A 12098-nucleotide genomic window follows, 5' to 3' on the forward strand; every position below is an offset into this window, starting at 1 on the left:
TGTCAGAATGTGATCCGTACACCGAAAACTAAAGATCAGAATGACGGTCCGCGAATATATGAATCGCCGCAGGGTTTCAAAATCGAATTTATACATGCGAAGTCACATACACGCGACAAACACGTCAACATACGAACGCTTAAGCCCTTCGCGATCATCTACGCACACCTATGCCCGCGATCGCGTAAACTTGATAACACTGCGGCAATTGTGTGAACGTTTTAGTACTTACGAAGTTACAAACGCGATCTCAAACGCCAACCCGCAAATGCGCGATCATGAATCGGTCACGTCCGGAAATCTTTAACCTTCATTCTAGCAATTTAGGTCTATACAGTCAGTTGGACCAATCAAAAAAAAAAAAAAAAAATAAAGCTCATATCCACTAGACCACGCGTTCTACGACGACATGATTGGGAACTCTAATGATATGGAAGAACCCACTTCCTTCTGGAATCTGAACCGTACACAAAAAATTAAGTATCAGATTCACGGTCCGCGCGCGATTATTCTAGAACACACGCGAATATGCGAAAGGCACACGGTAATGAAATAGAATTTATGCACGCGAAGTTACACGTTAGCACACGCGACATACAAACGCACACGCGATCGAGCACATTAACGTACAAATGTTCGAGCTCTTCGCGATGATACACGCGATTCCCTACGCCCGCACATGCCTGAACCGTACAATGAATATCACATTCAGAATCACGGCCCGCTACAATTGGCCTATTGCAGTGTTTTATTGGGCGACATTGCCTGTCTCGTCTGCAAATTGTAGTATGTGATTCTGACGGGGAGCCCTTCCGAGAACCTAGCTCTACAGCTCCAGTAGGACAACTCTCGAAAAAAAAAAAATATGGAAAAAAATGGACTCATTCAGAACGACTTGTCACTTAAATAGAACTGAAAATCTCGATGAAGCAGTCTTAAGACAATGGAATTGAAAATTGATCTATTTAAGGTGAAGATTTGTGGAAGCCACGTTGCTAGGCACCGGCTCGCTTGTTTACATTGAGAAAAACTGAAATCTGAAGTGAAAATTCAAACGCACAAATGAGAGTGTCCAAACATTTTCCTTTGGTCATCTGCACATTGGCAGAAAATTTGAAGTTTTGTTAGTGAACGATTAAAATTTCGCGAGCGTTTTTGCAGTGGTGTGAAAAAAGTGCAATGAAAACGAGACGAAGAAAAATAAGAATGTTTCGAAAAGAAACCCCAAGTGAAGAGGGGTGATATTTTCGCACAAAATAGGAGCTACAGATGGCATTCCGTCATAAACTCGGATTGATTGTATAGGAAAATGTTCTAGCTTCCTTAAGTAGCAGTTTCGTGGCACACCAGCAAGGTTAGTGTGTTGAAAAACGTATTTTTATATTTGCTCATGTCAGATACATGGTTAGGCATGGTTCTCATCCATTTTTGTTTTCAAACTTTCTATTAATTTATGCTGATTTCGTTTTTGACTCTAGGTTCGCTCTAACGTTTACATAATCCATGTAAAAATGGCAGTTTCGAGTGCACATAGAAAGATGCGGGCAAAAAAAAAACGAAATCAGCATTTATCTTTTCCCTTCTATCTACGCCTGCTATGACAGTCGCGTTGTGCAATTGCGACTATCTGCTATCGGGTCGCGGGACTCAAACATTGCCCTGATGAGCGACTAGAGCGCGCGAGACAGCAGACGTAATATCATTTGCGAAACAAGGGTTGTTTACAATGTCACAAAAAGCTTGTTTCCATTGAGACCATCCATTGCTATGGAGAATGGTAGATACGTTATCCAATGCCGTCTCACTGTTCGTCTATTTCTGTTGTGTTGAACTGTTCTGTAACTATGTTTAATTATGTTTAAATTGGACAAATAATCAAAGTTAAAAACTCCTTTTTTAATTAGCAACAATCAGAACTTTACTGTGATTGTGTCAAAACACATTTTAAATCGTAGTGTAAACGTAGTGTTATGGAGCAAAAATGCAACGAAATTCGCAACGAACAAATTACCGTGCGCCCGCTCGAAACAGCTGTTTGACAAGAAAACGCATGGTACTTTGTGAAGAATTTCCCATGCATAAATTACCATTCGCCAACATTGTGCTTCCGTTAAGAGGCAACGCTTGCTTGATAGTGTAATTACGGCAAAAAATTTCTAAACGATTTTCCTTGAATTGGTTTTTGCTTTTCAAATTTGAATCTTTGGTCTATTGTATTTTGGAATTTGTTTCTTGATTACTAGTTTTCGATCTTTCGAATTTAGATTTTTTTATTAGTTTTTGGTGTATAGAATTCCTCTTAGTTTATTGACGTTGGAACACTCGATTTCGGCATTTGCTTTTCGCATTTTAGCATCTGGCTCTTGGTTTTTTCACTTTGAACGGCAGACCGAATGGCCGCCAAATAGGTGCTATTTGTGTTCCTAACCAAATTTTAGGTTGGGTATTTTAATGTTCTTGGGGATTTCGGAGATTTCAGACATATTTGAAATGATAATAGAGATTTATGGGATTGTGAAGATTTTGGAAATTGAAACGATTTTTAGAAATTTTTCATATTTTGAAAAATGATATTTTTAGCTTTCTGATAAATTTTCAAAAAAAAAGCATTTTTGGAATTTTGGAGATGTTACATATTAATCACAAAATGGAATCCAAAAATCAAACATCAATAACAAATCATCAAAACAGCTCAAAAAAACTGAAAATAAAGAAAACTTCACAAAAAAATTGATAAAATTAAGAAAAAATTAAATCAGAATTGGGAATATCAAAACATAGGTTTTAAAAAATCTGATCAATGCAGCAACAAATATAATAAAAATCCAAAATGTCCAAAAATAAAAAAATACCAAAACTATCCACATAATAAAAAAAAATCGAAAAAAATAACGAACTAAAAAACCCAAAAAGTCACAGAAATAACAAAACTTTTGAAGTTAAAAAGAATCAAATATAAATAAAATGAAATCTGAAAAAACATAATTTAAATAATAAGGAATAAAAAAATATCAAAAAATTAGAACTTGGAATTCAAAAATAAAACAAAAATAAAAAAGAAAGAATATTAAAATTATTAACAAAACCAATAAAATAAAATTAAAATATAGTAACCAAAACAAACCATAAAATTGAAAAAATCAATAAAGCCAAATAGAAAGCCGAAACATTGAACGAAAAGAAATTCTGAATAATAACAAAGGAAAGAAATTGACAAAGGATTAGAAAAAATATTGCAAAAATAATATCCTTAAAATCTCTTAAAAAATATCAAAAACAAAAAGATGCATAAAACATAAACAAAAATATATAAATAAATAAATCAAATTTAGAATAACATAAAAAAGGTCCAAAACAATTTAAAAACATTAATCTGGGTAGCCACAGCCGGCGATTGGCGCATCATGTATTACTTTCTTTGCTGTGCCGCAAGCCGCTGAACGGTGGTTGATGGACTAGGGCGTCCGAATATCCCCGTACGCTCATTTCGCACAAAAGTGGTGAGCGTGTTTTCACCCGAACAAAAAACCATAAAGCAGCATTCTAAAACATTCGCCTGTTTTTTTTCACTTTTGCTTGTGGCTTTACTCACGGTTTTACCAGTACAATGATTTTTGTTTCGAGGAAGCCGAAAAAATTACACACGTTGTATCTCCTTTCTAAAAAAAACCGAAGAATGAGATTCAGCTGTTAAAATTCTTGTTTTAGTATAGCGGTTCTACGAATGTGTACGACAGTCAGAAAGTCTGAAAGGATTTTCTGAAAAATCGAGAGGGGTCTGACTTACCCTCACGGTCCTAATAGCGCCGGGCTCCCCAATATTTTGTGGTTTATTACCTGCAACTTATTCTTGGGGAGCTTTACTATACAAATTACACATTTCAAACACTTTTTCGGCGAAACTTACTGGTAAACCTGATTTAAAATATTAGACGCTGATGAAGAAATCGGCTCTTAGAGATTTTTGAATTTTTAAGGATTTCAATATGTCGGACAATTCTTCTCATCAGTAGCCAGACAGGCCAACTGAACCCGAAGGCTATATTTTAATAATTTCAGAAATTTCAGAGGATAGATTTTGGAAATTCTGGATAAATTGCGAACCACCACCATCTGTTTGCGAAATTTGAAAGCTGCGTATGATTTAGTGAAACGAAACGAACTGTGGCAGATATTGATTGAACATAGTTTTCCGACAAAACTGAAGCAGCTCATTCGTATGACGCTGGATGGGTCAAGATTAAGCGTCAAACTGGACGTTATACGGATTGAAGCAGGGTGATGAACTCGCCAACCTCTTGTTCAACATAGCACTCGGAAGCGCGATACGAAGATCGGATGGGCAAAAGAAACAGAACCACCATCACGGGATCAGCCATGTTTTTTTGGCTTCGCGAACGACATTGAAATCATTGGCGTTGGTCGCAGAGCAGTGGAAGAGGCATTTTTACCTTTTAAAAAAGAGGCTGCGAGAATCGGATTGACCATAAACTTTGACAAAGGCAAAGTACAAAATAACTGCTGGAGAGCGATAGGCATTCCGAACGGTGTTGATTTCAAGGTGAGAATAGATACGGTACGGTACGAGGTCGTCGAAGAATTTATGCACCTTGGTACACATGTTACAAAGATGTTGGCCGCGAGGTAAGAAGACGTGTTGCGGCTGCGAATAGGATTTACTATGGTTTACGTTGTCAGCTAAATTCCGATAGCTTACAGCCGCACATAACCTTTTGTATACAAATCACTGATACTCCCGGTACTGCACTGTAGGACCGTGAGGAATTACGCAACGTGATAAACTGGTGCTGCATATTTTCAACCCTTAAACTCAAATTCAGTTGAAAAAGGATCGACACGAGGCGTTCTTTAGAATTGGCCGAACGAGCGAGGAATAGAGACCATTCAAACAGTGCGGGTCAGTGAAGTGCGTCACTGTGTTCAATATGAACCGAAATTGTTGGTTTTGCTTTTGCAATCGCAGCTAGAGACGTGAGATAAACGTCAGTTTATGATCAAGCAGCACACCCAAATTACTAAACGGATCCGTTTAATGCAGGATCACACCATTGATGGCATAATCGAAAATTAGTGGTTGCAATAGAACACAACCATATACTTGGGAACGCTCGCAATAATCTTGTTATATCCACTCCAACCAACAATTAAATTTTGTAGAATTTGAGGGTTCGCACAATAAAGTACACTGCGTCAGATCATCAGCGTACGAAAGTCCGCACGCTGGTACAAGTAACATCATTATATCATTGAAGTACAGTACGAACAATAGTGGGTCGTGTTTGCTACCCTGTGGTACTCCAGATGAATTTGTGAAACACGACGTCCTTTATTCGAGCTTGACATGAAGAGTACTGCCAAATGAGATTTCTGCCATTCTGTAAAACACTCCAATGTACCTAGCTGGGATAATTTAGATTTCAGAATATTATGACAAATCGAGTCAAACGCTGGTTTGAGATAAATGTAGAAAAATGTCAGCTTGTGTACCGTGCTCCAAGTGATCAAAACAGATATGTAATAGTGAAATCGAGAAAATTCGTGCCAATACTTCGTAGTTGCGGCCAGTTTATACAAATTCCATCTTCTTGTCACGATACCACTGTAGCACAACCTAGCTGTAGTGGCAGCTTGTTAAATCGGGCTAGATCATCACTGCGGACCTTTGTGAGTCCCAATGAAAAATCGCATACTTTTCGCTAGATTCTCTTGCTTGAACAACTTTGAGTCCATCGTTTTATTAGCGACGAAGAGCTTGGTTTTGAGTCCGTAGCTACAAATTCCTTGCTAGATCATCAGTTGCCGGTTGAATTAATCGACGCAAACAAAGTTGAATTTGTTTCGGGGCATAACCCCGTGATGCGATAAGATTTTTTACGATATTCTGAAATAAACAGGTCGGTTTTTCGACGTGAGTGTGTCGGATCAATGGTATTTTCTCGTGTTCCATCTAACACAACTTTTTTAACATGACACGTATCGAGCCAAAACTTGCAACTCCGGAGATATTTGGTGCAATGTAAAAATGCTTACAGCGGTACAAAGAATTGTAGAGAATAAATATAATGGTAAGAGCAATAATATCCTTCGTCCGGCTTCTAAACAGTTGTACGGAAGAAAAGGATTTGGTGTTACGGTAATTAAGAAACTTAAAAAAATCTTAAAAACAATCTTTAAAAAATGAATAATAAAAATAATCAGAGTTTTAAAATACAATATCAAAAATAAACTCAATTATAAGAAAGAAGGAACATACATTGCATTAAATAAAACTGCAGAAAAACGCAGAAATAAAAACAGAAAAAAATCTATCAAGTCAAAAAAAATTAACCAGATCAACTATGAAAGAAAAAAAAGATCCAAATATCCATGAAAATTAAAATATTGAAATATGGCGACAAAAAACAACAAAAAAAACTTGTATAGTTGAAAAAAGTCGGCAAAATCGCATAGAAATTAAAACAATAATTAAATAACCAAAATTTTAAAATATCAAAAAAATTTGAGAAAGTCATAAAAATTACATTTTTTTAAATAGTAGAGCAACAAACTTAAAATTTGATCATCATGTTAAAAAAATAAATTGTTTTATTTTTTCTTTTTTTCTGTTTTTCCTATTTTCTGTTTTTCCTGTTTTCTGTTTTTCCTGTTTTCTGTTTTCTGTTTTTCCTGTTTCTGTTTTTCCTGTTTTCTGTTTTTCCTATTTTGTTTTTCCTGTTTTCTGTTTTTTGTTTTCTGTTTTTCCTGTTTCTGTTTTTCCTGTTTTCTGTTTTTCCTATTTTGTTTTTCCTGTTTTCTGTTTTTTGTTTTCTGTTTTCTGTTTTCTGTTTTCTGTTTTCTGTTTTCTGTTTTCTGTTTTCTGTTTTGTTTTCTGTTTTCTGTTTTCTGTTTTCTGTTTTCTGTTTTCTGTTTTCTGTTTTCTGTTTTCTGTTTTCTGTTTTCTGTTTTCTGTTTTCTGTTTTCTGTTTTCTGTTTTCTGTTTTCTGTTTTCTGTTTTCTGTTTTCTGTTTTCTGTTTTCTGTTTTCTGTTTTCTGTTTTCTGTTTTCTGTTTTCTGTTTTCTGTTTTCTGTTTTCTGTTTTCTGTTTTCTGTTTTCTGTTTTCTGTTTTCTGTTTTCTGTTTTCTGTTTTCTGTTTTCTGTTTTCTGTTTTCTGTTTTCTGTTTTCTGTTTTCTGTTTTCTGTTTTCTGTTTTCTGTTTTCTGTTTTCTGTTTTCTGTTTTCTGTTTTCTGTTTTCTGTTTTCTGTTTTCTGTTTTCTGTTTTCTGTTTTCTGTTTTCTGTTTTCTGTTTTCTGTTTTCTGTTTTCTGTTTTCTGTTTTCTGTTTTCTGTTTTCTGTTTTCTGTTTTCTGTTTTCTGTTTTCTGTTTTCTGTTTTCTATTTTCTGTTTTTCCTGTTTTCTGTTTTTCCTGTTTTCTGTTTTTCATGTTTTCTGTTTTCTGTTTTCTGTTTTCTGTTTTCTGTTTTCTGTTTTCTGTTTTCTGTTTTCTGTTTTCTGTTTTCTGTTTTCTGTTTTCTGTTTTCTGTTTTCTGTTTTCTGTTTTCTGTTTTCTGTTTTCTGTTTTCTGTTTTCTGTTTTCTGTTTTCTGTTTTCTGTTTTCTGTTTTCTGTTTTCTGTTTTCTGTTTTCTGTTTTCTGTTTTCTGTTTTCTGTTTTCTGTTTTCTGTTTTCTGTTTTCTGCTTTCTGCTTTCTGCTTTCTGTTTTCTGTTTTCTGTTTTCTGTTTTCTGTTTTCTGTTTTCTGTTTTCTGTTTTCTGTTTTCTGTTTTCTGTTTTCTGTTTTCTGTTTTCTGTTTTCTGTTTTCTGTTTTCTGTTTTCTGTTTTCTGTTTTCTGTTTTCTGTTTTCTGTTTTCTGTTTTCTGTTTTCTGTTTTCTGTTTTCTGTTTTCTGTTTTCTGTTTTCTGTTTTCTGTTTTCTGTTTTCTGTTTTCTGTTTTCTGTTTTCTGTTTTCTGTTTTCTGTTTTCTGTTTTCTGTTTTCGGTTTTCTGTTTTCTGCTATCTGCTTTCTGTTTTCGGTTTTCTGTCTTCTGTTTTGTGTTTGGGTTTTATGTTTCTCGTAGAGTTCTGAGTTCCCAATCGCGATTTTATTTTTTTGTTCCCTGGTTAACATTTTTGAGTACCACGTTCAACATTTTGAGGTCTTAATAATTTACAATTCATTATTTTTTGTGCGATATATAGCTTTATTGGTTATCATATATATTACACAGAGGATGCGTGACTGATGTTTTATGAATTAATTATAAAAAAAAAATTTAAAATTTATGAGAAAAGTTTGATTTTGGTGTTCATCTCGAAAGTAACTGACACCAACTTGGTGCCTGTTATACACTGAATACTGAATATTCCCAAACATATATATACGCTTAAAGCAACGGGTTGGTCCCGTGAGTTGTCTCGCGAAGCAAGGAAGCTGAAGATAAGTTTGCTTAAGACAAAATTTACCAAGACATCGCTCGGGATTTGTTGCTTTGACTTTAGCATCCAACTGGCCCCCTAGTGAGTGTCAGTTACTGACGAGATGAGTTCGAAACACAAAAATTCAACTTTTCTAAACCATTTTTTCCATTCAAAGAGTAAACATGTTGCATGATAATTCGTTAGTTTTCATTTATTATTAATTGTTCAGTATTTACTATTTAGTATTTATTATTATTTTATTATTATTTTATTATCATTTCATTTATTATTTTTTAGGATTTTTTGGCGACATTCAATGGGGAAAACAGATTGAAATGATGAGTTAAGCGAAAGTTACTATGTGAAAAAATCCCCCTGAAGTAAGATTCGAACCTGCAACCCTTGCGACTCCTGTCCAATTCACAAACCCTTATTCTATCCCTGGGATATGATGACGTCCCAGAAAGAACACATGTGGATTATGCATTGTGTCGGAGTCCCAAGGGTTGCAGGTTCGACTCCTGCCTCTGGGGAATTTTTCTTCACATAATTGCTTTCGCTTAACTCATCATTTTGATCCACGTTGGATACCACCAAAAAGTCTTAAATAAGGTATTAGCACTTACGTCAAAAAAACCAAAAATAAAATGTATTACCTACTATTTATTATTTATTATTTATTATTTATTATTTATTATTTATTATTTATTATTTATTATTTATTATTTATTATTTATTATTTATTATTTATTATTTATTTATTATTTATTATTTATTATTTATTATTTATTATTTATTATTTATTATTTATTATTTATTATTTATTATTTATTATTTATCATTTATTATTCATTACCTATTATTTATTATTTTTTATTTATTATTTATTGTTTATTATCCATTATTAATTACTTACAGTTTAGGATCCTTTACTTTTTTTCTAATTTCTGATTAATAAATCCAATGTTCTTTGCTCTGAAAACTGATTATTGATGTTTAATTGCTGCTTTTGTTAATAATAGAATAATAGAAAAGTGTTCAGATTTTAATCATCAATTTCAGATAAAGTTGGCTTTTTGGGTTCCAAGTACATCTCATCCGTCACTAACACCAACTTTAGGGCAGTTCGACGGTTTTTCAGACGTTCAAACAAGTTTTTTGTTTTAGTCCCAAGCTGGTTCCAGTTACTGATGAGACGAAATTCAACTTCATCTAAGTTAAGTGTTGTATCATTATGCATAAATTGGTTTAATCCATTATTTTCCCTTTTTGGGAGTAAATTTGTGGGGTCTGTGTGAATTTTAGGATTTCATTTCTGACTTTTGATTTGGTAGGTCAAGAAATTAGCGTTTCGACTTTATCTCATCAGTATCTGGCACTTACTTAGCACCAGATACACGTCGATCCAATTATCTATCGTATCAGGTGCTAATTCAATATCAGATTGTATTAAGATGGAGTCGAATCACAAATGTCTCGATTTAATAGAGTTAGGACTTGTATCTTTCGTGTAAAATTAGGGTTTTAAAAAATATAGCAAAATTTTGCTTGATTCCGAATTTTTAGCATTTAGTTTGAGCAAAGGCATTCAGCTTTTGTAATATCGCACGCATTGAATTTTAATTCAATTCGAACTTTCAAATACGTTTGTAAACGACATCACGCACCGTTTTCTCACACGAAGTTAAAAAGCAATTAGAGCACCACCACCACAGAAAATATTCGATAAAACTTCACAGCCCCAAAAATTTGCCGATGGCAGCAGGCTGCTGTGACACATAAATTAATTCTCCATCTTCACATGTGGTCGCAATATTTTCGTCTCATTTCTTCGCTTCGGGGTGGGAGGTGCCAGTGTCAGCGCTTGTATCAGATCCGGAATGTTCTGCTGCTCACGTAGTATAATGAGGGAACAATTCCCTTCCGCTACGTGAAGCTACGAAACAAATGCGGAATTTCGCATTCTGTTTCCCCGGCTTCCACCACCCACGGCTGCCACGTCGTCGTCAGCTTCCGAAAGAAGGACAATTTCAGACGTACATACGCGTTGCATTTGTGTCGTCTCCTAGAGAGGGCAAAACGGTTCCCGCACACACACATTCTTCGGCTAGGATGGAAATAAAAGCAACTACGACGGGGAATGCCTCCGGCGGTAATACGACTTGATGAGATTAGTTCCCCAGAGTGGGCATAAAAATCTCGCACGATGTTGGTATGTAATCTAAGTGAAATGAGGTTAGGGAAGGTTAATTTTTGCGTCAGAACTATGCTGGCATGGCAAATGTTTGTGGCCTACTGCATTTTTTTTTCTGAAACGATAAGTCCAGCAATATCTGAATAATAAGCTATTAATTTATAAATGAAAAAGAACACTCTCAGGTAGGACAGCAACAACGTGAAGATAACTTATCGCACTCGACCCCGGAATGTCACAATTTCCTTCACTGCTATGGCACCGATTATCATAATTTAGCGAAAGATCCTAAAACCGCCTCGTTATGCGAGCGTGTGACTGTGTGGGAAGTCGTTTACGTCGAACCGAATCCTCCTCCGGTCCAGAGATCTTTTTTTGATTTCATCATGTCCACCGAAAAAAACAGTGACATCAGTGACAAGACAAAATAAAACTGAATCCAATCCATTTTCATGATTCCGTCATTTGCCGTCTGTCAGCCATCATTTTGGGGACAATAGAATTGAAATGGGTACTACTTTGGCGTGATATCACTTTGCGTTTGGTGGGGATTATTCTTCTGATCCGGTCAATTACTGTGAATTGTCCGCATGAGGTGGTTAGTTAGGGGTCTGTCGGAAACACTTCGCACTCTTACTGCTAGGCAGATTGATCTTGGAAGTGCTTGAGCTGATGTCACGTTGCGGCATCGTCAGGGCATGACACGTGCGAAGGAATTTACCCGCATTTGACTGGTGTCGTCGTCGTCGTCGGTTGGCGCTGGTTAAGAAAATGGGCTGGAATAGTGGAGAGGGGGAAAGGAATAAAAATTGTGTGACATGCCGCACAATAATTTAATAGACTCGACACATTTCACTCACGCGCTGGCACCGACACAGATGTGACAGCAGCGGGTGTCGCAGGATGTGCCATGTGTCGCGTGTCGTCTTGATTCCGGCGTTTTGAACTTTGAGTAGGTGCGTTACGGAAGACTGAAGACCGGTTTAATCGCCTCTTGTTAGGCAAAGCGGTACGGTTGTGAAAAGGAGAATGGCTGCTTTAGAAGCAAAACGATTCAATTTGTTTTAAATTTTAAGTAAATTCACTTAATTTTCCCTGTACTCTCGCTGATAAGATTTTCAGGGCTTCATTTTATGTGGAACATAATCAGATCATGTGGAGAACCAAAAATTTTATGAACACTTACCTTCCTCATCCAGCAATATGTTGTCCGGTTTGATATCCCTGCGAAAAGAAGACGAAACGAAAGTTAGGTTAGTGTAAACGAGATAAAACGTGATTCTGTATAGTGAGCTCCGCAAAAAAAAGAACTTCATACACGAATAGGTTATGAATATTAAATTGCGCCTGAAACAAGCGAGCTAATAAAACGAGCTTAAATTATTCATTACGGTTATGCTTCATCGCTGCTGAGGAAGCACCATATCAGCATCCCGTATGCTCGAAATCGCCACACCCAGTTCCGTTCTCGATCGACCGGCCGGCGTC

General features: G+C 35.7%; 1 protein-coding gene across 2 annotated transcripts in view; it reads right to left on the minus strand.

The window, feature by feature from the left end:
* LOC131687088 (serine/threonine-protein kinase 32A) overlaps positions 1–12098 on the minus strand; it is a 279046-nt gene that overhangs the window by 43402 nt on the left and 223546 nt on the right. For both annotated transcript variants that reach the window (XM_058971135.1, XM_058971130.1), the window contains exon 7: positions 11797–11834. In XM_058971135.1, coding sequence (XP_058827118.1) covers positions 11797–11834 — 38 coding nt within the window. The remainder of the gene's footprint in view (positions 1–11796; positions 11835–12098) is intronic.

The sequence above is a fragment of the Topomyia yanbarensis genome, chromosome 1, assembly GCF_030247195.1.
Source record: "Topomyia yanbarensis strain Yona2022 chromosome 1, ASM3024719v1, whole genome shotgun sequence".
Lineage (NCBI taxonomy): Eukaryota > Metazoa > Arthropoda > Insecta > Diptera > Culicidae > Topomyia > Topomyia yanbarensis.